The following is a 26,294-nucleotide window of genomic DNA, read 5'->3' as shown; positions in this document are numbered from 1 at the left end:
GGGGACACAGAGCTGGCAGTACCAGATCCTCCAGCTCCTGGCTGCATTGCTGCATTCTGGTTTGGTATTTTGGTCTGTATTTCATGCACCAGCCTCAGCAGGCTGGTGTGAGACAGGGTGTTCTGGGGTATGCCAGACCTGGAGACCACTTTGGCTTTTCCTTCTCCTCTCCCCTCAGGACCACTAAGGGGAAAGGCAGTGCTTTGGTTTGGAGTTGTAGGATTCTGCTGTCCTTTCCCAGTCCTGCTCTTCCTGGTGTGTGAGTGCGTTGTTGGTCAGTAGAAATTGCTCAGCAAGGTGAATCCAATAGTGTGATAATATGATAATGTATCAGAGCCTGCTTTGGGGAGTTCTGATTACTGTATTTTTTTGTTTAAATGAATAAGGATGATGAATTTGACTCTGCAAACCTACCTGGAGATTTACAGTAGCAAATTAACAAGAGCATTGGATTATGGATTACTAGATCACTTTATAACTTGATGATTAAATTCAAACTGCCAAACTAAATTCCTCTCAGTAAGAGTGTAATCAAAACCATTCAGGGAACTCTTGCCTGAGAAATTGTAGATATAAACAGCAATTGCTTATTTCAGTAAACACACTTGTTCACTGCCAAACTAATCACGTTACTGCAGATGGAATCCCTGTGTGCAGCTTTTCTTCACTCCCCCATTTAATTGACAGCAAGATGCATCATATCTATATCAATTCCTGGTACTAATCACTCTGCTTATATTCCAGGGCTAATCTCCACACTCTGGCTATAGCAGGGGCTGGATGCTGGGGACTCTGCTCTGGGCTCTGCTAGGAGCCATTTGTTGTAAATAATGGGTTTAAAAACAAACCTAGACATGGAGTCAAACCCACCTGATGCCAGTATTTCTTGAACTCCAAATTTCTCTTTTCTGGTGTTCTGTTATTTTCCTGAAGTTAAGTAGTAGGCTTGGAAATTTCTCAGGAAATGTAGTGCAAAGTAAATTTGGATGTGGGGATTTTCCTTCTCTGGAGCTGGTGGAAGCTGAAGTTGCTGAGCTTGATCAGCCAAAACATGTGTTGGGTAAGATAGGGTGTTTTTAGTGTTCCCAATTTCCTGCTTGCCACTGCTGTCTGGCAGTGCCAGGGTGGCCTTTAAGGTCCCTTCCAACCCAAACCCTTCTGGGAGATTCTATTACATGTTTTAATTGTACTTTGTAGTTTTATAGCAGTGCTAGAGCCGCCAGGGCCAGCGAGAGAGCAGGGCAGGAGGCAGCAGGACATGGGGACGGGCAGAATTCCATGGCCAGAAGAATGAGGTGGCAGCTGGGTTCCTTTGAAGCTCCCAGACTTTGTCCCTGCTCCGGTGATCTGTGGGCTCTTCAGGACTCACCTCTGCTCCCAGCCCCCGAGTGCCTGGCAGCTGCAGGCCGTGTTTGGGGCTGCTCTGCCTGTGGGCACCGGGTAATGGGCAGAGCTTGCTGTGTTTGCAGCTGGGGCTGGGCTGGCACAGCTGGCACAGCTGGCACAGCTGGGGGAGCGCTCCTGCAGCTCCCAGTGCCCCACGTGGGCTGGGACACCATGCTTGGGCAAAACTGGGATTTGTTATAAACCTTGTGTTTTCTTTCTTGACCCCAGTCCCTCTCCAGCTCTCCTGGAACCCCTTCAGACCCTGCCAGGGGCTCTGAGCTCTGCCTGGATCCTTCCCTTCTCCAGGGGAACATTCCCGGGGCTCTGAGCTCTGCCTGGATCCTTCCCTTCTCCAGGGGAACATTCCCGGGGCTCTGAGCTCTGCCTGGATCCTTCCCTTCTCCAGGGAAACATTCCCGGGGCTCTGAGCTCTGCCCGGATCCTTCCCTTCTCCAGAGGAACATTCCCGGGGCTCTGAGCTCTGCCTGGATCCTTCCCTTCTCCAGGGGAACATTCCCGGGGCTCTGAGCTCTGCCTGGATCCTTCCCTTCTCCAGGGGAACATTCCCGGGGCTCTGAGCTCTGCCTGGATCCTTCCCTTCTCCAGGTGGGCACCCCCAGCTCTCCCAGGCTGGCTGCAGAGCAGAGGGCTCCAGGCCTGGAGGAGCTCCTCGTTAGATCCTCAGGATGAAGTGGAGGACTCTCTCCAGCCCGATTTCCCCATGGATTTCACTGTACCACACAAGCAGTGACAGTGGTTGCTGCTGTCCTGAGTGATTTTCATGAGCTCCTTGCATTACAGTCAGTATCATCCCTGGTTGCAGGGTGAACATGGCCATTAATTATCTTTGGAATATGCACTTCCTTGAGTCATGGCTACTAGTTTTTAGATTTTTTTTTTGGCTCTGTGGTAGAGAGGGGGACACAGAACTAATGCATTTAAATCATATACTGCTGAGGAATGAGCAAATAATTCTGAACAAAAATATTTAGGCTGCATGCACCATATAATCTGAACTGAGGGTTTTTGTGCTTGGCTGGAAAGGAGTTTCTGTGGTTTGTCACTTGAATTTTTATTAGTCTGCTCTTTCCTGTCTGGGAGATCTGGGCAGAAGCTATTCTGCATAGTTAAGTCTGCCATTTGGCCTGGAGATTGGGCCTAAATTAGGTCATAAATTAGGGTTAAACAGGTTTTGCTGGTGTTCAAAGTGTTTATAATTCTCAAGAAAGTCTGGAAATGCTTAGAATTCAGCTTAAGTTGATGTTAACAGCAGCGAGCCTTTAGAGACTGCTGAAACCCTTCCCACTTAGGCCATGGTCCCTGGTAGGTGACTGAGCATCAGCCCTTGTCTCCACAGTCACTGCCCAGACAGCAGCATTGGCTCTGGGAATATCAGCCCAAAGGGATTCCCAGGGCATTCCAGGAAAATGGGACCTTGTCTGGAAACTGCCACCTTGTTGAGCTTTGTCACTTGAATGTTGTATTTTAGCGTGCTGTAGGACATAAACTGCATTGCTTGGAAGTTTCTCAAGAAAGAGGTGAAATTAGAGTTTCTTTGGTGTTTCAGGGCACTGCACTTTACAATCACATCACTCCTGAGCCTCATTAAACTTGAGCTTGGATCAATGCCACTGCATGAGAAGTAAAATGTACACTCAGCTCTGTGTCCTTTGCTGTGGTGAAGTTTTTGGTACAGAGTCCAGAGCTCAGCCATGTGTCTGCTAATTAAAATACTTCCATTGTAATGTTTATTAAAATAATGACAGCATCCTGTAACATTTGGGAGCTCCTAGAAGTAATGAATACAGGTGGAGTACTGAATACTGAGGTGGGCAAGGTGAAGTAAAGGTGTAGTAGCACTTCACGGCTTTAGAAGTGTTTGCTCCTCAGTGTTTAACACAAAATGATTGCTAAATGTGGGGGAGCAGCTGGAATGAGTGGGTTTGCCTTTGTGGTGCTGCAGGAGGCTGTGCTGGGGGCTGCGTGTGCAGACCAAAGGCGGCTCTCAGGAGCTGTGTTCCCCTCTGCAGGGTGCCCTGGTGCAGGTGCAGGCTGCAGAGGCTGCTCCAGTGAGGAAGGACCATCTCCCCACGAGGGAGCAGCAGCTGCTGGCCCTGCAGAGCGGCGAGGAGTTCGACGTGCTGGTCATCGGCGGGGGAGCCACGGGCTGCGGCTGCGCCCTGGATGCAGCCACCAGAGGTGGGTGAGCGCCTGCAGCTGCAGCTGCACCTCCTCCTTGGGCTGGGAGACACTGAGAATTCACAGACTGGAAATCCATTGAGATGTAGGTAAATGTGCCACGTGGAGCTGACTAACAGGAGTAAAATACACTGTTTAGTCTAGTAACTGCAGCACTAGCAAAGTTGCCCCAGCTAAAGAGAAAAAATACACATTTCCACACTAAAAAAAATAAAAGATGAGAAAGACTCCTCAGACCTTAAAACAAACAACACAGAGTGACCCGAGAGTTCTTTCTATACTTTCTAAAAAAAACTAAATACAAGTATAACTAACTGTAAGTGTAATGCGAAATCAACAGAATGAATATACATGAACCTATTGTAAAACTCTATACATATAAAAATTAGTTAAAAGTAGTAAAAAAAGATCAGAAGTTCTCAAGAGTGCACATGCCCTTTAAAAGGAAGTCCCTACGTGCGCCAGGGCTGTAATAAAAACAGACTGTCCCTACAAATCTATATTAGAATTGTGGAGTTTTAATTTTTCATCCGCGTTTCGCCTGGCTTATAACGAACTTCTCAGGCTGGCTTCCTGAAGGGCTCAGAGCGAGAGGACTGGCTGTCCTGGCTGGGAAACCTCTGCTCTCAGAAGCAAAAGGAGCCTGCCAAGGTCACAGAGATCTGTGCTCCTGCTGCCCCACCTCTGGGGAGCTGCCAGAGCAGAGAGCCCTGGAGTTCCCAGCTCCTTAACCTGGACGTGGACCTCAGACACAGGGGCAAAACTGACCCAGGAGAGCCAGGCTCAGGAGAGCCAGGCTCAGGAGAGCCTTTCAGGTGGAGCTTGGAAACACTGGTCCAGCAGGGGAGGCAGTATGAAATGGATAAAGCAGTAGGGACTGACCATACGGAGGTAAGTCCAAACTCCAGCCTGGTTGTTACATTTAATAACTCGGGACAAACATCTTCTCACTTCTGCCTCTGCTGTGCTTTGGTTGGAAATGCAGTTGTAAAGCAGACAGAAATTATTACAGTTAATCTCTGTTTATCCTTTTCTTGGATATGCTGGTTACATCAGTAGGTCTCTGAGGTGTGAAATATTCACGGGCATTTGGTTAATGAGTTGTGTCTCGTTGCTGTTCATTCATGGAACTTGCTCTTTTATCGTGTTTGCTTCGCTTAACAACAAATTTTGCTTTTCGTGTGTTTGATAAATCTTCACCAAATTATTTCTGATTGTGTCCATTAATCTTCAGTCACATTCGACAAAAATAAATTGCTCTGATCTTTGTAAGTTACCAGTAATAATTAGATTTTTTTAAGGACATAAAAGTTTTGGGAGACCGGTAGATGCTCAAATCTCAGTGTTGGCACTGCTGAGGCCCCTCGAGTGCTGTGTCCAGTTCTGGGTCCTCGTGACCAAAGGACATTGAGGGGCTGGAGCGTGGCTGGACTCGGTGATCCTGGAGGTCTTTTCCAGCCCGAGGGATTCAGTGGTTAAGGCTGATCAGGATGTTCTCTGAATGTCAGAATTCCAGGCGTGCTCTGTGGCTGTGCCCTGGGTTTGGGCACCTCTGAGGCAAACTCCACGTAAGCAGAGCTGCCAGTTGTCTCCCTCTCTGGAATGCCACTCGAATGGTTAGTGGAGAGGTTTAGAGCTCCCTGCTGCAAAGGGTTAAAATGTCCAAGGAGCCCCTCTGTTCCTGCCAGGCATCCAAGCTGTCATTTCCCTGGGGAGCGTGGCCCCTAATGTGCAGTAATGCCTTTCCACTGTGAAATACCCAGCTTTTAATGTGCTGCTGTTTAAGTTCTGCTTTGACTTTTCCCTCAGGAAGAAGGCTAAAATTTTTCATTACAATATAGACAGTGCACTACACTTTGAATACAAATTTATCCATGTACAGAGTAATTTTTCTTCTGATTGTCTCTACCCTAGAGAAGTGTCTTTAATGAATTACATACAAATTGTGTAATTTAAGAAGTTAATTTGGTTTTCTGGTAACACAGGACTAAAAACAGCCCTTCTAGAAAGAGATGATTTCTCATCGGGGACCAGCAGCAGGAGCACTAAATTGATCCATGGTGGAGTGAGGTACCTGCAGAAGGCCATCATGAAGCTGGATTTCGAGCAGGTAATTTTCTGTGCTGGTAGGGACCTCACTGTCCCACTTAGACCTGAGTGTCCTTTGAGCTTTTCAGTGCTGGACTGCAGGGCTGTGTTCCACAGCCACTGTGCATGGGAAGTGTTTTCTCTGGCAGCTTTCCTGTGCTTTGGGGGCAGTGCCATTGCCATGCCATGGGTTTTGGGAGAGGAGGCAGAGACAGGGCTGATCTCGGAACAGAAAGAGCTTAAGATAAAATCAAATTAAAAGTGACTGGTAATGTCATGAACTGGGGGGAGTGAGCGGCTGTTCTGTTCTGGAATGGGGAGAGAAAAGATGGTAAATGAGTGATTTAATTTGGAATGGGGGAAGAATATTGCAAATGAGCGACTTATTTTGGAATAAGGGAATAAAAGATGGTAAATGAGTGATTTATTTTGGCATGGGGAAAGAGAATACGGTAAATGAGTGATAGTTTATAAATGCTTTTGTGCATTTTTTTGTGGGTGGAAGCCTGATATTCCTGTTTTGAAGAATCACATTGTCTTTCCATTGGAGCCCCTCAAAGTATGTTTTAGTGGTTGGAATGCTGCTGCAGGAATGGTGATTTTTCAGAGGGAAATACCCAAACCCTGGGATTACCTACATAGAGAAACCCACTTTTCTGGCAGAGAACACCCCCACGTTGATGGACATTGGTTGGTTTGGAGAAGAGACCTTCTGCATCTGCAGCTTGGAGTTCAGAGGGGTTGAGCTGTGGGAATCGGCACAGAGCTGTGCTGTGGGATGAGTCCTGGCCCTCCTGAAGTGCTTCCTGCTCCTCGTTAGGGCAGGAGCTCTATGTTCAAATGAAAAATTGTGCAGTTGTGCTGCCAAGACGCCAAGATTAAACCACCACAACTTTATTTTATTGGGGATCTTTCCCTTACCCTTTGGGTTTCTCATCAGATCGCAGTGTGAAAGCCTAGTGACAATGGTGGCAGGTGTTGATTCTTGGATAAAGTCTGTTATTGAGTGTTTGCCCTGGTGCCAAGGGTGGCTGCTGTGGCACTGACCTTGTGGTTGACAGTACAGGATGGTGAGGGAGGCTCTGGAGGAGGGTGGGTGCTTGGCACTGACTGTGGCTGGTGTTTTACAGTACAGGATGGTGAGGGAGGGCTGGAGGAGGGTGGGTGCTTGGCACTGACTGTGGCTGGTGTTTGGCTGCTGTTTGGCAGTACAGGATGGTGAGGGATAGCTGGAGGAGGGTGGGTGCTTGGCACTGACTGTGGCTGGTGTTTGGCTGCTGTTTTGCAGTACAGGATGGTGAAGGAGGCTCTGGAGGAGCGTGCCCACCTGCTGCAGAGTGCGCCCCACCTCTCGGCCCCGCTGCCCATCATGCTGCCCATCTACAAGTAAGCTCTGCCCTGCCTTCTCTCCCTTACCTTGGCTTCTCACAAGCAAACCCTGGCCTGGGTTTCTGAGAGCTGTCCCAGGGGAACAGCTGGGCTGCAGAAGCACAGAGGTCTCCTGTGCCCAGCCAGCAGTCGCTGCTCTGGGGGCACATGCTGGGGTGCAGCCCTTCAGTGCCTTCCAGCACCCCAACAGGGGCAGCTGCAAAGAGCTCTCATTCCCAGGATGTATTTGCTGTTCTTTCAGTGCACCCTGTCCCCCCAGTGTTCCAGCACGGTGCTGCTCAGTTCCTGTGAGCACAGGGCACTTGGTGTGCACAGAACAGGTTCCTCCTCTGAGGAACTCAGTGCTTTGGGTTGGGTTTTCAGTCTGTAAGAGCAATTACTCCCTGGAGCAGCCTACTTACAGCAGGGAGATTTTGCTAAAGGAACTTAACTTTATTAAGACTATTCCTGTTTTTATTAATCCTGTCTTAGTGTGAGTGGCTTGTAAGAGCTGCAACCTGTGTAGGGCGGTGGCTGCCTGCATTTACTTTGGCCTGTTTGTGCAGAAAACACAGACCCTGCCTTGGGGAATCCTCTCAGCTTGCACACACAGCTCCAGTATCTCACACAGAGGCACAACAGCCCCCTTTAGATCCTGATTTTGGAGCAAACAAATCCTTGTATGTGCTTGACTCACTGCAGGGAGTAGCTCAGTTGAAAACAGTGGCAAACAACACCTGAGTCTGGAGTATTTACATTGTCCTGTTGCCATGAGCTTGTAAAGCTGTACAAGGCAGAAGTGCTGTAAGAACATTCTGTGTTCTGCACCGCAGTAACAGCGTGCACGCACTCCTCAGTGCTTCGCTTGTACTTTCTTCACTTCACGCCCGTTTTCCCCCAGGTGGTGGCAGCTGCCTTACTACTGGATTGGGATCAAGCTGTATGACCTGGTGGCAGGCAGCCAGTGCCTGAAGAGCAGCTACGTGCTGACCAAGGCCCGGGCCCTGGAGCTGTTCCCCATGCTGCGCCGGGACAAGCTGGTGGGAGCCATTGTCTACTACGACGGTGCGTGGCCTCTCTGCCTGCTCTGTGCTCTGCTTTTGGGCTGAGGACACAGCTGTGAGCCTGGGGGTTGTGCTTGAAGGATTCAGCTTGCCTCTGAATTGCTGGCTTGGGAGATAAGTTATATTTTCACGACAGCGACTTACTGGACGTAGGAGAAAATGCAATGGCTTTTCTTGGCTAGTGAAGTTCTGCTGGAGATGTGGTTTCTGACCTTTGGGCAGCAGAAAGGTCTTCACACAGGTTGATATTAAAGGGAATTCTTTTCCCTTTGTAGAGCTGCATTTAGAACAATTCATCAGCTCATCAAAGGGGTTCTGGGACTGGGAAGAGCTCTGGAAACGTGCTGGACTCCAGAGTGGTTTATGAGGCTAAAGCTGGTGTTGTTTATTGGAGGTGTCTCAGACAGAGCCCAGCAATGTGGAAATCAGTTAAAATTTCATGTATACGTGTAGGAGTATGTATGTGCAGATTCTCATTTGGGAGGAGGGTTGTATTTAAAGGATGGACCTGGTGTTTACTTGATTTTACTACTGATAGAAGCTGCATTTTATCTTATTTTTAAGGTCTGGAGGAAATGAGAGAAAAATTTGCAAATGTAGCAAAATCAGTTGTGGGATTATGTGGTGGTTTTTGTACCCAGTACCAGGACCTGCCATACACAGCACACAGAGAGGGAATTCAGATTTATTTTTTCCATACCCTGAGCTATTCCTTAGCTTGTTTTAAGGGATCCCAGGAGCCTGCCAGAAGAACGAAGTGGTTCTCTTAACTGTAATTACACTTCTCATAAGAGCACTATAGCTTGAAATCTATTTATAATCCAGTGAAGTTTTTTCTGATTAAATAAATAATTTGGCTATTTACTACTCCAGCATTCCAAAGATACATCTTTCAGGATAGCCTTAAAATTAGTCTTCATGTTTCTTACATGAATAATTGTTTTAAATAGTGCTGTAAATCTAAAGATTCAGCATCAAGATGCCAGGTGGGCTTTGATGGCAGACACAGACAGGGCAGGGCTCCGAGTGACTGAGAGATGTCTCTGGAGGTTTTGTGCCATCCCAACAGAGGGAAACAAACCCACACTCAGTATTGGAAAGGAAGAGTAAAATAGAAAAAAAAAAGGGAAAAAAATCTGTCTTGCTTTATTTTGTTTTCTTTGTAAGATACAGCTTAGTTATCCTCAGTTTTAGGCAGAATGTAGAGAAATGCTGCTTTGAATTAAAATTCAAAAAGCTCTCCAAGCTCCGCCAAACCTCAGTTTCCCTGAAGAGCAAAATGGGATGAAGTCTGTGAGTTGATAATCCACATCTGAGTGTTCTGATGATGTTGTTGAGCCAGGGATGGGCAAAATGACTTTTATGATTTTAGAAGGTCAACTGAGTGTTTATTCAAAAGCACTTCTCTCTTTTATAGAGAACATTGTGAACATTAATTCCATTGGTTTTAAAGTGAAACCATTTCACCTGATTGGTGCACTGGACCTAGGTCAGTGTGGTAGGACATTTCTATAAACAATGTGAATGGAAAGCAAGAGAATCAGAATATTTCTATAAACAATGTGAATGGAAAGCAAGATAACAGATTGTTTACATTCCTCTGGGACTTTTTCCAGCCTCAGTCCAGCAGAAATCTCTCCTTTTCTCTCTGGCTGGACTGAGGATATCCACGTTCTGGGGCTGCAGCTAGTGCAGAGTGAAGGCTGTCCAGCTGAGTGTTAATTCAGCTGTAATGGGCCCCATTCAGCTCGCTGCTGTCACTCTGCTGTGGGGCAGCCATGGGGCTCCCGTGGGGCAGCGGGGCTCCCGTGGGGCTGGCCACACGAATGCTTTGTCCTGATCAATAACCTGTGTTAATTAACCACGGGAAATGGCCATCAAGTCACAGCATTTCAGCAGGCTCCCTTTAGGTGCTGTAAATTGTGGTGCTTGAATTTTAGTGATGTACTGTCACGCCCTACGTCCAGAGGGACAGGCACAAAGGGAGAGGGAACGGAACTGAAAGTAGAGGATGGGGTGGTGAAATCAAACTTGTTTTAGTCCTTTCAGAAGGATTAGTCATAAAACAGAGTATTAAATAATGGCAAGGTAAAATACAAGTCTTAAAGTAGGTGACATCTTTCTCTTCTCTGTCCATCCCTTCTCTCTCCCCTAAAGAATGAATCAATAAATTGGCCTTCTAAGGATGGAGTGTCTCAACTGTAAGTGCTGTTAAATGCAGTTTTATCCTGTTTCCTCACTTTCCTTTATTGCTTGTCCCTGTAACTGTTGAAAAGAGAGCTGTTAATGATGGCAGCTGTCGAGCCCCAGCACCAAGGGGAAGAGCTGCAGACACTCTGGGTCCAGGTTGATTTTTGTGTGCTGCAGCCCTGCCCAGGGGTGCCTGTCTTTGTGTGGGCCCCGGTGGGGCCGTGGCACCTCCAGCCATCCATAATTCATGGGGACGCTGCGTTCCCAACCGCGCCGGGGTCGTCTTCATTACATCCCTTAAATTGTTTATACAGCCACAAAGAAATGGTACAGCAGGAACGTTGGAAGCACCAGCAAGAGCAAATCACAGCCTTGTCCAGAGGCTATTCCTGCTCTGCCTGAGCGTCGGGAAGCCAGAGCATATGTTGGATGTTAGCCGGGGTGTACACAGCGTGTCCTATTTATTCAAGGTCTGCTTTGAAGCCACAACTTACAAGTTTGTTTCTTAGGGGGACATGTCAGACTGCATTTAGCATTTGTTGGTATTAGGATACTCCTGAATAGCAAAAAGGCAACATTTTGGGGGGAGAAGGCGGCTGCTATCTGAGCAGGGATCTGTCAGATCCACTTAGGGGCTGCGGGAGAACTGGAGAGGAAGCACGGGGAGAGGCTGGGCTGAGCTCAGGATCTCGGGCAGGATTGTTCCAAAGCACTTTAAATGGAAGAATTAATCTCCATTTAAATTATATAGAGTTCATTATGATAAGAACTCGGAAAACCATTAAAGCAGGGATCCAGCTGGCCAGAGTGTGTCAGTGTAAAGTGTTCAGCAATTCCAAATGGCACGGTTCTCTTTATGATACATTATTTTTCTGTCTCTAGGTGCTTGCAGGCTTTTTTAACATATTTTCCCTTGCAAGGTGAGCCCTTAGGCATGTAAGGAAAATCTGTGTTCTGGAATCAATCCTGAATTTAAGATTCTAGGGCTCTGCTGACCATGCTTTCTGAATTTGCTGTTATTTCCTGAAAGAGAAGTTAACGTATGCTGTGTCCGGGACTCTCTTGCCACATCGAGGTATTGGATTGTTTAATGTCTTGTTCAACAAACCTCCAGTATGTTTACTGGGATGTAAGTAGTTGTTTTTTTGCTTTTTGCATTCTCAGTAGTTTTAGATACATTGTCTGCTGAAATATTTTAATATGGAGGTTATTTAAAAGTAGAAGAAGCCTTGGCAGAGTATTTTGCTTTCCCTGTTTACAGCAAACCCCCTGAGAAATCCTTCCCAGGCACACGTGCACACACAGACACACACACAAAAATCAATGCAAAAGAGTAGGGCATTCATTAAGCTGTCAAAAATGGAATAAATGCTTTTTTTTATTTAGGCTCTTGTAGCTATTTTTCCTAGGATTTGAGTGTGTCCTGAATTATGAAATGTTATAGCTTTATAATTCATGTTTGACAAATGGATATTTGGAGATGTTGAGCTGTAATAGGGGTATTACAGACAACTCTGTGGCTGTTTTCCTTCCCTGGCTGTAAAACCTCTGACAGTTTGTCACTGAACAGACTTGCCATAGGTGAATTTAAACACACAGCTGCTCGTGTTTCCAGCCTGAGGCTGGCTGGGTGAGGAAGCCTTGCAGGCACTCCGGCCATGGTGGAGCTGGGAAACACTGGGTGTGTGCCCATGCCCCGCTGTGTGCCAGGGCCTTCTGCATCTCAGAGTGCCCCTGAAATCCTGCAGGCTGCGGGGCTGGAAAGGGCATGCTGCCAGGGCTGCAGGTGCAGAGAGACCAGGACAGGGCTGTGGGGTGTTCTGGAGCTGGAGCTGGCATGGACAGGCAGGACCAGCCCCCAGGGCTGCCCAGCTCCCAGGGCTGCAGGTGCTGAGAACCCAGGACAGGACTGTGGGGTGTTCTGGAGCTGGAGCTGGGTCTGGGGCTGGGTCTGGGGCTGGAGCTTGAGCTGGAGCTGGCATGGACAGGCAGGAGCAGCCCAGGACAGGGCTCTGGAGCATTCTGGGGCTGGAGCTGGCACGGACAGGCAGGGCCAGCTCAGGACAGGGCTCTGGAGCTGGAGCTGGCACAGACAGGCAGGATCAACCCCAGGGCTGCAGGTGCAGAGAGACCAGGACAGGGCTTGGAGTGTTCTGGAGCTGGAGCTGGAGCTGGCACGGACAGGCAGGACCAGCCCAGGATGGGGCTCTGGAGCTGGAGCTGGAGCTGGCGCAGACAGGCAGGACCATCTCCCAGTGCTGCCCATCTCCTGTGGCTGCCCATCTCCCAGAGCTTCCCATCTCCCAGCACTGCCCATCTCCCAGCACTGCCCATCTCCTTGGATGCCCATCTCCCAGCACTGCCATTTCCCAGCACTGCCCATCTCCTGTGGATGCCCATCATCTCCTGTGGATGCCCATCTCCTGTGGATGCCCATCTCCTGTGGATGCCCATCTCCCAGCCCTGCCATCTCCCAGCCCTGCCCATCTCCTGTGGATGCCCATCTCCTGTGGATGCCCATCTCCTGTGGATGCCCATCTCCCAGCACTGCCATCTCCCAGCACTGCCATCTCCCAGCCCTGCCCATCTCCTTGGATGCCCATCTCCCAGCCCTGCCATCTCCCAGCCCTGCCCATCTCCCTCTGGCACACACGGCCCTGCCTCGCCGCTCTGGTCCTGCTGCGCTTTCCCCGTCAGGGCTCTTTTATGCTGTTCAGAAGGGATAAAATCAGTGGCCTGCACCAGCTGCCTCTTTAACCCAGTTTTGCCTCTGTCGAGGGGCAGCGTGGCTGCGGGAGGAGCCCCTTGCTCCCGACGGGGGCCGTGCATGGCGCTGCCTGCCCGCTGCCCCAGGCGCCTGCCCAAAAGCAGCGGATGATAACTGCGTCTCCTGTTGTACCTGTAACAATTTAATCGTGTGAGTCAGCCCAGTCAAGCATCCCCGGCTCATGACTGGGAGACATGAAATTCATTGTCATTATTGTCCCTGTCATTTTGGATCATTATATCCTGCTGCAGAATTTTCCTCACTCCAGTGCTTTCTTACCTCCAGGAAGCAGGGATTATGGCTGAGGTTGGGGTGGGGGCAGGACTGTGAACTACATTTACCTCAGGGGAGCCACAGATTAAATTGGCTTTGCTTTCTGACTTGCCGGATTCGTCTGTTTGTACGCTCTGGGTTTAAGGTTGGAAATGATGAATATTCCGGTGAATTCAGGGCCTTTCTCTTTTCTTTTTCTAATGCTTGTATAAGCCAAGGATGGAGTTTGTGTCCGTTAAGGAGTGAACGGGGAATAATTCTTCAGCTCATGTTACCAAAAAGATTTAAGATTATTCCTGAACGTTACTTGTTCATTGTGGCACAAACATCCGCGGGGTGCCCGGGGTGTCGTGGCTTGCAGGAGAAGGGATGGAGCTCTGCTGTGAGCCCGGGGCTGTTTGTGGGAGCTGCAGCAAGTCACGGGGTGCCAGGGGTGCTGCTCCCTGTGGGACGTGTCCCTGGGAGGGGGAGTGGGTGGTGGGATCCCTGCACATCTCACTGCTCCCGGGGAACACGGGACAGGAGTAGGGGAATCAGCCCCAGGCTGTGCAGGGAGCATCAGAACAGTGTTGGAAACACCTTCTTGCTGAGGAGTGAGCATCAGAACAGTGTTGGAAACACCCTCTCACCGAGGAGTGAGCATCAGAACAGTGTTGGAAACACCTTCTCACCGAGGAGTGAGCATCAGAACAGTGTTGGAAACACTTTCTCACCGAGGAGTGGCCGGGCATTGTAAGCAGCTGTCTGTGGAGGTGCTGGAGTCACCGTGCCTGGCAGGTGCATCTGGATGTGGCAGCTGGGGCACGGTCATGGGGTGACTGTGGTGGTGCTGGCTGGTCTGGAAGGTCTCTGCCAGCCCGGCTGCTGTGGGCTCTGTGGGAGCAGTGCTGCTCTCTCCGCTGTGGCAGGGCACTCTGTCCCTGCAGCACTCCTGCGTGGCTCCCGGGTGTTGTTGTCAAGGCAGGACGGGAATGATGAAGACTCTGATTCAGAAGGCTGTGAGAGTAAAACTCTGTTTATTCAAAATACACTGCTCTTTTATACAGAGCTCTGCAAGGACCATATCCATTGATTCTGAAGTGAAAACAGCCCACCACCATTGGTGCAGAGTGCTTGACGCACAGTGATAGAACTTAACTATAACAAATGTGAAAACAAGAGAGATAAAGAATTATTTACATTCTTCCCCAGCTCCTTCCCAAGCCTCTGCCTGGCTGGAAACTCTCCGTTTCTCTGAGTCCCACAGCCGGGCGCCGTCCTGCGTGGCACGGCTCGGCCCGTGCCATCGCTGCTGTGCTGGGAGGTGAAGCAGAGCCCAGCAGGGCCGGCCCCTCTAGGAGCCCACCAGGGTTGCCCTGGAAGGCGGGTGGCACTGGGGACGCCCGCGGTGGCCTGGCGCGGTGGCACGGCCGCGGCAGCCCCGTCACGCCCGTCACGGTGACATTTCAGCAACGTGCCGTAAACTGACAGTGACAATGTTTGGTTGCATTTTAACACGGCGCTTTTCCTGCCGCTGACACGGCAGTCGCACTGTAGTGACAAGTTGAAGGCTGATACAAAAGAAGTGGGAAACAACGTAATTATAAAGCAGTCACACAGAGCCAGAATTCCAAATTTTGTCTGTCACTGGATGTGGTGGATATTGTGACTTATTTTTGCTTTCTGGGATCTTAGTTTCAGTAGGAGTTTTAGCTCCTGTGCTGTCACTTGGCAGCAGACTCCATCAGACAGACATTTGAAGGATATTGGGATTTCTTCTGTAAAAATATTTTCTGGGTTTTCTGCCTCTTGCTTGTGATACTGCTTTGTTTATAACTACAGAATTTGGAACAAATCGTAGTGGAACAGAGGCATTGGCTTTAAACAGCCAGAGGGCAGGGGTAGGTGGGGGATCAGGGTGAAATCCTTCCCTGTGAGCATGGGGAGGGCCTGGCACGGGTGCCCAGAGAAGCTGTGGCTGCTGCTGGAAGTGCCCCAGCCAGGTTGGTGGAAATGGTCCCTGCTACGGGGGTGGAATGGGACGAGCTTTACCCTCCCAACCCAAACCATTCTGTGATTCCAAGAATAGGGAGGTTTAGCTCTTGTGATCTGAGCTGGTGCTAGATGGAGGTCAGAAATTCAGGTGGCTGCTACTGGGTTATTTAGACTGGATGTGTCAAATCTGAGTTTGAATCTGTTGGGATCAGTTTACCTGTGGGGAGGCTGGAGGCTTTCCCTGCCATGAAAGCTCACACCTTGGGGCAGGTGTTAAAGGGCTGAAATGTGGGGTGTGGTTATTTCCAGTGCTTATCCACTTGTCCATGTCCTTCCCAGCTGCTTGGGCCTCGCTCCAGCAGGGCTGGGCTCTGTGTGCCCTGCAGGAGCTGCAGGCACAGCCACGGGTGCTGTCACTGTGCTGCTGTGGGGATGAACCATGGAGACAGTCAGAATGTGTCCCCCTGGAGCAGGGCAGGAGCAAGGATGTGAGTGCTGCATAGCCTAGAAAGTCTGGGAGTTTGCAGCAAATTCCACTTTGGTTTCTTGTGACTCAAAGAGCTGGAGAGTTCAGGTCTGAGGGCATTGTCCTGACTTGTGACTCACAGTCAAAGGGGACATTCCCCCTGAGCTTACTCTGCTTGTCTGGGGAGGAGAACTCGCTGAGCTCTCGCTCAGAAAAGTCTGGAAGGATTCTGAGTCACTCCAGCTGATTCATCTTCATCGTGCCTAGCTGGGATCTCACCCTTTCCATATGCACAACAGCTCCTGGGCTCCTGCTTAATGCTTGTAATAAAACTGCTCGTGCAGTTAAGCACTTCCTTAAAATTACAGGAGAGGGACAGTCTGGTGACTTAGTGGTGTGTAGTTGTATACACCTAATGCACATTTATAATTGTGTCATCACTCACCAGCCTTCAGTGTGGTGAGGCTGGGCTAAGGTTTGTGTACACAGTGAGAAAACCTTGAGCAGGAAAGGATTTGGCTGCCTGTGTTGCTTTATTGCGTGCCCTCAGTTACCTGGTGCAGGGCTGCAGTAAGGAATACACCTGTAGGCAGGTGAGCTTTAAGGTCCCTCTCATCCCAAGCCTGTCTGGGGCTCTGATTCTGTGCATTGGTATGATGGGGTAGTTGTCACAGTGACACAGGACAGAACATACCAGAACTGCCAGAGTCCCTCAGAAACGCTCTGGTTTTCACACAAGGCTCCTGAACCAGTCCCAAACAAATCTCTCTGGTCTGTGGGCTTTGTTACCACTCCCTGCTGGCTGGGGCTCAGGTCTGATAAAAATAAAATTGAATGTACGCTGTGTGCACTCTGGGGGAGGATCCTGTGAGCGCCAACGGAAACATTGTCTGTTCGGATGTGAAGAAATACAGCATTTGCTACTAAGGAGTGAAAATAGAATTCTCCCAAATGACACAAAAAGAAGCAATTATAAACCAAATGACATCTCTGTTGGGCTTAACGTGGTGTGGGATAGACTTACTCAAACTGTCTTTGCACACTCAATGTCCTCAGCAGCGTGGCTCCCAGGATTGAGGGTTCCTTGGAGGATTCAGTGTTAACTTGGTGAAAGCACTTAGGCCAGTGTTTTGGGAAAAGCTGCGTTGACTGCCCTCAGTAAAAATGAAATTGTCGCCATATTACAGCAGGTGGAAGCAGCAAACCAGGGAGGGATGGTTATTTCAGGTTTCCTTGCTGTTCTCCAGAGGCACTACCCAAGGGGGGCTCAGTGTTCCCTCAGCTGGCTCAGGGAGGCTTCTGAGCTGTGCCTGCCTGCTGCTGGGTGCAGCGGGTGGCAGCTGGCATCATGCGAGGAACAAGTGCTCAGACCCAGCCCTGGAGCAGCACAGTCCTCTCCAGGCAGGGCACTGGAGCATCTCTTCCTGGGGAATGCCACTGTTACCTTTTCACTGTGGTGCCTACACTTTAGAGGTTTAGGGGATCTTCAGGGGCGTACTCATCTGTGGAGAAAGATGCCAAAGTAATTTGGCTTAGCCACTCTGTTGTTAGAAAATAACTTTTTGGCTGAAGTATTTGGAGAACCCCAAAGCATCACCAAGGGATGCTGTGGTAGCAAGGTGGGATCATTGTTCTGTTTGGCTCTGGAGCCCCAGTGGCTGCTCTGCAGGACAGGGGTGGCTGTGGTGGGTAACCCAGAGCCTCGCTGGCAGCTGGGGTTCCCTTGCCTGTGATCACACCCCTCGGGTTTCCTGGAGTGGAGTCATTGAACAGGCACCCTGGGAAGGGACAGTGAGGGTTTTACACATCTGGGCTGGAGGAGTTAAAGCCTGGGGGTGCTTTTCTCTGGTGTTGGGGGGATCTCTCTGTCTGGGCAGAGTGGCAGTTGATTGCAGGGTCAGAAAGGCTCAGATGCAAAACCTTGGCTGTGCTTTGTCCTTCCCTTTCCCTCCAGTGTTAAAGATCATCACTGTGGTCTGGAGCTCCCTCCCAAGGGGCAGCTCCCATCTCTACTCCCTGTGAGCAGGAACAGGACCTGAGGAAGGGCTGGGGCTGTGTCAGGAAGGCTTTAGGCTGGAGATCAGGAAAAGGTGCTTCCCCTTTGGGTGAAGGGTGCTGGCACTGCCCAGGCTCCCCGGGGAACGGGCACAGCCCCGAGGCTGCCAGAGCTCCAGGAGGGTTTGAACAGCTCTGCCAGGGACAGGGTGGGACTGCTGGGGGTCTGTGCGGGGCAGGAGTTGGACTGGCTGATCCCTGTGTGCCCCTCCTGGTCCAGGATATTCTGCACTCTGTTCAAGTGCAGGATTTTAATGCCATTATCTAGGGAGAATACACACATGCCAGTTGGCAGCCTGAAAAAAAGGCAAACTCCAGCTGTTCTGAGTATAGAACCACTATCCTGTGACCCCATCTCTCCTCAACTGTTGCACTGTTGTTCTCCACAGATGATAAATTCCCAAGGTAGGAAGTCTGTCTTTACTCCTTTCAAATCCAGACCTCTCCAGATCTCTGCTGTTTATGCCATGAAATACTCAAGGACTCCACACTGTAGGTCACATCAATCTGAAGCCAGTGTGTTTTTCTAGCCGTGTAGTTAATCAGGAACTGGTTATTTCCCAGTCCTCTGCCTGCAAATGCATTCCATGGGCGCTCAGTTGCTTTTGGACAGCTGAGGAGTGAGTAATAGCACGGGGGTTCTTGCGTCAGAATAACGATGAGGGGAAATGGATGAGAGGTTCAGAGAAAGGAGGAAAATGTTGTTTTGAGCGCAGTGGTCCAAATCCTGGCATGTGCTGAGAGTGTCCTGAGCTCACTCTGACTTTAGAGCATTGGGAGGCTCAACAAAACGCCAAGCAGCCTTTGGATTTGGGGCTTGCTAAACAATTCCTGCTTGGAAGTTTGGTTTGATAGAAGCTACCCATTTCCACATTATTTATTCTGCTGATTGGCTTCTCTGGATTGCTTTTGCTCTGGACAAATAAGTGACAAATCTGGGAAGAGGCAAACTCGCCAAATTTGAACAGTCAGGGCTCCATAGACCAAAGCTAATATTGGCTGAGGCGGGGTTGTGCTGAATGTGATGAATCCCCACACCAGGGCACCACAGGCAGCAGGGTTTGTGTCGGTGCCACCTGGGGCATTGCTGGCAGGAGCAGACTGGGGGGCCTGAACGCCCCTGGCCCCAGGGTCCTGCTGCAGGGGGGGAACAAATCCCCTTGTGCTGGTGGCACGGCAGGGTTGGGGTTTGGGGGCCCTGTCTGAGGGGTGCTGCTGTGTGGCCTGGGACAGCTGAGTCCTGCAGTGTGGGTCAGGCTGGCCCCAGTTCAGCCCCAGTACAGGGGGGTGTCTCAGAGCAATGAGCTCCTGAGAGCCCCTGCTTCAGGCTAGGGAAGTGTTTCACTGAAGCACTTACGTTGGAAACGCCCTCCAAGAGCATTGAGCCCAAGCTGTGAGCTCAGCTCACCAACCAGCCCAGAGCACTGAGTGCCACATCCAGCCATTCCTTGAGCACCAGGTTCCTCTGGAATGTCTGTTGTGATGTGGAAGCAGCTGCTGCACCACAGCTCGTGTTGTCCTTTGTCCCTTTTTCACCAGGTTCCTCTGGAATGCCTGTTGTGATGTGGAAGCAGCTGCTGCACCACAGCTCGTGCTGTCCTTGTCCCTTTTTCACCCAGCACTCCCTCTGCACACGAGCTGTACCTTCTCTCAACCCTGCCTGAAAGTGGGCAGCTTTGAGGTGAACCTCATAAGGTCATTTATCCCTCCCTGCCACGGCAGCAGCAGCAGGGCCCCTGCATTTGCTGAAAGCTTTGCCTGCCAGCTCTGACCGATGGTTGTTCCCTCTCGTGCATCTCGTGTGATGGAGCATCCCCAACTTTTCCTGACATCTTGCTCAGTTGTTCTGCTGTTCTCTGTTGTTGCGGCAGATCCTGGGCGTTGTTTGCTGAGTGGAATTGGAGTTACTGTTTGTTTCTTCATTGGTGCTTTATCATGCTGCCGTTTCTGTACACTTTGGGTAACTTTTTCTCACCGCTGAAGACGGATGGCACCGCACCGCCTGGGCTGGGTTAGGATGAGGGGTTTGGGGAGGGAGGAGGTGCTTGCGAGGCCATTGATCCCATCTTTATAACTTTGCCCTTTTAGCTGGGAACAGATGATTTGCACGGGGGCTGGAGATCTGCGCAGGCAGAATCCGAAGGACCAAACTTTACATAAACCATTTATACTAAATGCTGGGAATGCTGGCAACATTAATCACCTACAGTATCTATTACAGATTTATCACTTTATCAGTACGGTCTGTGATAGGAGTGGTCCAAACAGGTGGGCAAGTGAACCTCAGGAAGTTTAGCCTGCTCGGAAATTAATTATTCAGGACACACAGAGCCTGGCCCCTTCAATGTATAGTAATTCTTTCCAGCCAGCACCCAGGCCTCCAACTTCAGTGCAATAATAAATAGGAAAAGTCTCAGGTGAAGCCAGTATTTCAGAGTAATTAATCATCTTCCCCTCACAGTCCCTCCACCTCTCTCTTGGTTTTCTTTAACGAGGGAATTTCAGTAATAAATCTTTAATGATATGTGTTAAGAATCCTTCATTAATTCTTGTCCACTTATTTCTCTTTTTTGGGTGCTTTTATGTTGTATGTTGGGAAGTTCAAAGGAATATACAAAAAAAAACCCAGTTAAATTTGGAAGAGTCTCTAAAAGGATGTTTTGGATGTCGAGTGTCGTGTTCGCACAGTAATCAGACTTGCTGGTTATTACCAGTTGTCCTGTCAAAATCTGGGATGCGGGTACCGAGTTAGGGCAGGATGATAAAGGGAAGGGAGGGATGGTTTGTATGCTGCTCAGTGCAGCAGTGGGGCTCGATGTGCGTGGGGCAAGGCAGAGCCCCGTGGGGAAGGCATGGGCAGAGCCCATGGTACAGGCAGAGCTCCATGGCACAGGCAGGGTCCCTGTAGGGCAGGTGTGGGGCAGGCAGGGCCCAGAAGCGAGTGGCCGTGAGCGGTGGGCTCTGTGACAGGCATGGCAGTGACAGGGACAGCAGTGATGGGGACGGCAGTGATGGGGACAGCAGTGATGGGGACGGCAGTGACAGATCCGCCCTGGCACGCCGCCGGAGCTGCGGGTGACCGCTGTCCCTCCTGCCTTCGTGCCTCAGGCCAGCACAACGACGCGCGCATGAACCTGGCCATCGCCCTGACCGCCGCCCGCTACGGCGCCGCCGCCGCCAACTACACCGAGGTGCTGCGGCTGCTCAAGGGCCCCGAGAGCGGCCGCGTCTGCGGCGTGCGCTGCAGGGACGTGCTCACCGGTGAGTCTGGGGTGTGGGGGGTGTGGGGTTTGGGGGATGTATGAGGTTTGGGGTCTGTGGCGTGCGCTGCAGGGACGTGCTCACCGGTGAGTCTGGGGTGTGGGGGGTGTGGGGTTTGGGGGATGTATGAGGTTTGGGGTCTGTGGCGTGCGCTGCAGGGATGTGCTCACCGGTGAGTCTGGGGTGTGGGGGGTGTGGGGTTTGGGGGATGTATGGGGTTTGGGGTCTGCGGCGTGCGCTGCAGGGACGTGCTCACCGGTGAGTCTGGGGTGTGGGGGGTGTGGGGTTTGGGGGATGTATGAGGTTTGGGGTCTGCGGCGTGCGCTGCAGGGACGTGCTCACCGGTGAGTCTGGGGTGTGGGGGGTGTGGGGTTTGGGGGATGTATGGGGTTTGGGGTCTGCGGCGTGCGCTGCAGGGATGTGCTCACCGGTGAGTCTGGGGTGTGGGGGGTGTGGGGTTTGGGGGATGTATGAGGTTTGGGGTCTGTGGCGTGCGCTGCAGGGACGTGCTCACCGGTGAGTCTGGGGTGTAGGGGGTGTGGGGTTTGGGGGATGTATGAGGTTTGGGGTCTGTGGCGTGCGCTGCAGGGACGTGCTCACCGGTGAGTCTGGGGTGTGGAGGGTGTGGGGGATGTATGGGGTGTGTGTGGGGTTTGGGGGATGTATGGGGTTTGGGGTCTGCAGCGTGCGCTGCAGGGACGTGCTCACAGGTGAGTGGGGTCTGTGGGGTGTGCAGGGTCCCACTGCAAGGACGTGCTCACAGGTGAGTGGGGTCTGTGGGGTGTGCAGCGTGCGCTGCAGGGACATGCTCACAGGTGAGTGGGGTCTGTGGGGTGCTCTGCAGGGGACAGGGACACCCTGAGATGTCCCAGGAGGAAGGAGCGGGGCCATTGCTGTCTGCAAACAGCCCTGAACCAGCACAGGAGCCATCTTTCTGGGCCGTGCCATTAGCGTCACTCAGCTTCCACTTCTGTCACATTTCTCACTCAAACCCCAGTGTTTTGGCAGGCCAGACTGAGCTTTGCATCCCAGCCCTTCTGTCAAGCAAAGATGACATTGTAAAAGGCTCCGTGCTGTACAGTAGCAATCCCATTTACCGAGTCTGCGGGCTGAGACTGAAATCTCTCTTCTTGAGAGGCAGATTTCAGCTGAGCAACTTCCACCCTGCCTGCCTCTCTCTGCCCTTGCAGATAAGCTGGAATTCCACTCTAAAACATTTTCTCTCAGATCTAGTGTTGGGTGAGCACTTGGTTGATTTTTAGAGCCCATCCCAGCTGTTGTGTTCAGACAGGCAGGGTGCACTCTCCAATAGGCTGAGTTCATAGGGAGATGAATAACAAAGAGCGTCAGTGAGCAGAAACAAACGGTGTCTGTGATGGATTCTGTTGTCTTTCACAGGCAAGGAGTTCGATGTCAGAGCCAAGTGTGTTATCAATGCCACGGGACCTTTCACAGACTCGGTGCGCAAAATGGATGATCAGGAGGTGCCCAACATCTGCCAGCCCAGCGCAGGCGTGCACATCGTGATGCCTGGGTACTACAGGTGAGCAGGGGAGCCTGCTGCCCGCGTGGCACCTCTGCCATCCCTGCTGCTGCTGCTGTGTGTGAGCCAGCTGGGAGAGGCATCCCGCGGGCTCTGCAGCAGCTCCGAGCGCGCAGTTTGAGTCTGATTTTTGTTTGTGTGTTTTAAAGAGGATCCTGGCGCTGTGCCGGTGAGGAGAACGATTTCAGCTATTCACAACAGACTGAAGCCGTGTGGTTTTTAGTTAGAGTTCCCCGAGGCAGGGCTGCTGCTGAAGCAGAAGGCGTTTAGGCAGGTGTGAAAGCACCTGTTTCAGTGATGCCTCCGAGCTGAGTGTGCTGCTGCTTGGTCACCCCCTCAGGGAACCAAGGACCATGTAAAACCTTCCAGAGAGATTGCACCTTCCTACAGTCGCTTGTCCTGTTAAATCATGGAATCACAGCGTGGTCTGGCTTGGAAGGGACTTTAAAGATCATCCTGTTCCAGTGCCTGCCTTCACATGTGAAACTACCTGTGCAGTTTCTCTGCCGGGATGCGGCTCTGCTCAGAGGAAACAGGAGTGCAAAGCACAGAATAAGTGAGGATGGGCAGGGTAATCAGTAATAATAATTGCTGTCACAGGCAGTGGAAGTAGCTCAGAGTAGCACAGCCACATTGCTGTGGCCCCAAGCCCAGCGCCCACCCGTGGGGGTTTTGGTGGACAGGACGTGCCCGCCGTGTTCCAGGAGAGGCTCCCCTGGCACTCTGCTCCCTGCAGCCCCCTGCTCCTCTCCCTGTTTGCTGTGCAAAGCCAGATCCCCTTCTCCCGAGCCAGCCTTGTCAGTCGGAACTCAAATATTACCTTTGGTTCCTGAAGTCATTAGCATCCTAATGGAAATTCCCCTTTATGGACTTAGCCCAGTTGTGTTGATACAGTGCCCTTGCAGTAATGCCTTGCACAGCCCTGCTCAGAGGGGGAATTCAGCCTCCCAGTGCACCAGGGGGTGTTTCTGCCAGAGCTGTCCCAACAGGACACCACCACACACTGTACAATTGAGGCATTTTTGGCCTCGTGTAAAATTACCCCTGCATTCTCTTCTGATTTTTTGGGGTTTTTTTCATTTTTGTATCTTTCTCCATGAAAAATGGTAAAATGACCTGATAGCTGCTTTAAAGTACTAAAAATGTGGAGAAATGGGCTGTAATCCCAGTTTCCTCATATGCCAGGAGAAGGATGTGTGTGATTAGCTTTATGGCCCTACACAAAAACATGGAAAGCCTTAGAACCTGGGCTCACGTAGCAAATTCAAAGTAGAAGATGGCTGGATACGCTTGAGAGCTCTTGATTTATTTATTCTCTAATAACCCAATAATTTTAATTGGAAATGTGGAGAATTCTTGTTCTCCATGTTCCCCGGTGTATGCCAGCATGTGGGCATTATTTTCCTTGGAAAATAGTATCTGCCCACACACTGCCTCCACAGCACAGCTGATAAGATAACACTGCAGTGAATTTCCTTGGAGTGGGATAGCTGAAAGCAGGGAGCTGTCTGCTAAACAGAAAACACTCGTGGGATTTAATCTTGGTTGGCTCAGGCCTTCTTCTCATGGTGCCAAGGAACACTGCTCAGCACAGGAAGGCTGGCATTTCACCGTGTCCACGTGTGCCCTGTGAATGTGTTACAGGATTTTGGCCCACAGTCACACAAATTATTTTTTTTTTTTAACATATAGAGGGTTTTAGTTTTAAATATAGTCAAGATTTTGTAAAACTAATGTTAACCTAATGCATTCACTCCCCATGGGTTTCTTACTCATTGATGTCCTTCATTAATAGTCCCAGAATTCCTCCCCTCATTAATTAGGCTTCCTGCCTGGAATGTGTCTGTGAAGGCAAGGCTTTTTCTCTCCCTTCTGACCAATTTCAGATGTTTCTGTCTTTCTGGAATTTTCCTCTCTGCTCTGCATGCCACATTCCAGGTCAACCTGCCTGTTGCACTTCACTTCTTCTCTGTGGAAAGCCACATTTTATCATTCTTTAACTGCATTTGTGGTGCTTTGGGCAAATGCCTCTTCAGCTGGAGATCTTCCAAGGTTCCAAGACCTTCCATGGATCTCCCAAACCTTTTGCCTCTACATCTCTCTGTAAAGGCATTGCTTTATGCTTCATGTTGGAGTTTCCAATCCTCAATTTGCCCATTTATCCATCTTTTAAGAGAAATCTCACCGTGGCTACATGGCTTTTACCTCCTGCTCCCATCCATGGTGGAATTGTAGGAATTCCTGCCTCATAAAACCGTGTTGTTTCAGAGGTATTCCTTTTGTGCAGCAGCATGACTCCTGAGGCCTCAGGAAGGCCAGTATTTGGGTGTTAAGATGCTCCTTTCTGATGCAAACCACCTTATTTTGCATTTGTTTGGGTGGTTCTTTAGTTATTTAAATAAGCTGGAACAGCATGGCAAAGGGCATGGAGAGAGAGCTTCCCAGGATAGCTGGTATCAGTGTTTCAGTAAATAATTGGCATATGAAAAACTGTTCCAGCCTTTCTCAGCACTTGCTGTGCAATCTAAAACACTTCAGAGGTGCCGTGGGGAAACTTAGTTGGAAGTCTTGTCTTGTTCCTCTCCCTTGTTTTTAACAGTTTTTATGAAATCACATTAAAAAAAATTCATACTTTGAAGAAAATGTCTATAAAGTTTCTGAATTCTGATACTGTATATTAAACCTCTGGTTTCCTCTGTCTCTAAATCAACAGCTTTTTCATTTTAAAAAGTAATCATTTGTCTGAGGTGATTTACCTTTCCCAAACCTGTGTTGACTTCCCCTATTAGATTGTACCTCTGCCACCGTGTGCCTAAGCTGTCTATAAATATCAGCTAAAATGGGTCTAATATACATGCTAGCTATGAAATTCTCAGCCTCTCTCCCAGCCTTGCCAGATATTGCCGACTTCCTTCAGTAATCACTTCAGACTTCCTAAAAATGCAATATTCAGCTTGAGTAGGTAAATCCCACCCAAGCAGGTCTTTGCCTGCCTTAGGATTTGAGTACATTGAATAATTCCCCACTGAAGTCCCTAACTGCCAGCTAAATCTGCATCTCCTGCCCTCCTTCTATGGGCTCCCTGTGTCTCAGGAACAGGGCACAGCCTGAAGAGCCCTGACCTGACTGCATGTGTTTGTAAAGGGAGTTGCAGCACCTTAAATGAAAGTCAGCATCAATCCTTGAAGTAAAAAATGATCGAAAAAAGGGGTAGTTCAGTGTTTTCCTACATAAAAGCTGTTTCCTTTGAAGTGTTTATAAAAGCCTTTTGTTTTCTGAAATTCAAGCAGAGCTTTTTAATAAGCCATGAGGATTTATACTGTGGCTATCTTTCTTACATTACACCAGAAAACCTGATACATGAATGAAAATCTATCCAAAGCACTGTGGTTTTTCATCCTTGTACCGAATCACTGTGTTGTAGCACTGGCAGAAGTAATGAAAAGTGCCCAAGTGGCAGCATCCACCGAGTGTCCCTGTTGCCTTTTTTCCTGAAAGCACAGTTCCCCATTCAGGGCCACAGAGCTGGAAGCACTCCGAGCACGTTCCTTCCTCCAAATCCCTCGGGAGGCTGTGGGTGTTCCTTCCTGCTGAAGTGGCAGGCGGTGACAAACTCAGCCTTAGTGTCACTGCAAGGATATTCCTTACATGTCTTCATTG

At 50.0% G+C, this 26,294-nt stretch overlaps 1 protein-coding gene across 2 annotated transcripts in view; it reads left to right on the top strand.

Annotated features, from left to right (window-relative positions):
• Positions 1 to 26,294, top strand: part of GPD2 (glycerol-3-phosphate dehydrogenase 2) — a 51,230-nt gene that overhangs the window by 12,316 nt on the left and 12,620 nt on the right. For both annotated transcript variants that reach the window (XM_077784861.1, XM_077784860.1), the window contains exons 3-8: positions 3,417 to 3,585; positions 5,571 to 5,695; positions 6,962 to 7,059; positions 7,943 to 8,106; positions 20,939 to 21,091; positions 22,490 to 22,634. In XM_077784861.1, the coding sequence (XP_077640987.1) occupies positions 3,417 to 3,585; positions 5,571 to 5,695; positions 6,962 to 7,059; positions 7,943 to 8,106; positions 20,939 to 21,091; positions 22,490 to 22,634 (854 nt within the window). The remainder of the gene's footprint in view (positions 1 to 3,416; positions 3,586 to 5,570; positions 5,696 to 6,961; positions 7,060 to 7,942; positions 8,107 to 20,938; positions 21,092 to 22,489; positions 22,635 to 26,294) is intronic.

Source organism: Lonchura striata, chromosome 8 (genome assembly GCF_046129695.1).
Source record: "Lonchura striata isolate bLonStr1 chromosome 8, bLonStr1.mat, whole genome shotgun sequence".
NCBI classification, from domain to species: domain Eukaryota; kingdom Metazoa; phylum Chordata; class Aves; order Passeriformes; family Estrildidae; genus Lonchura; species Lonchura striata.
The sequence above is the reverse complement of the archived record's forward strand: the minus strand, read 5'-3'. Positions and strand labels throughout refer to the sequence as shown.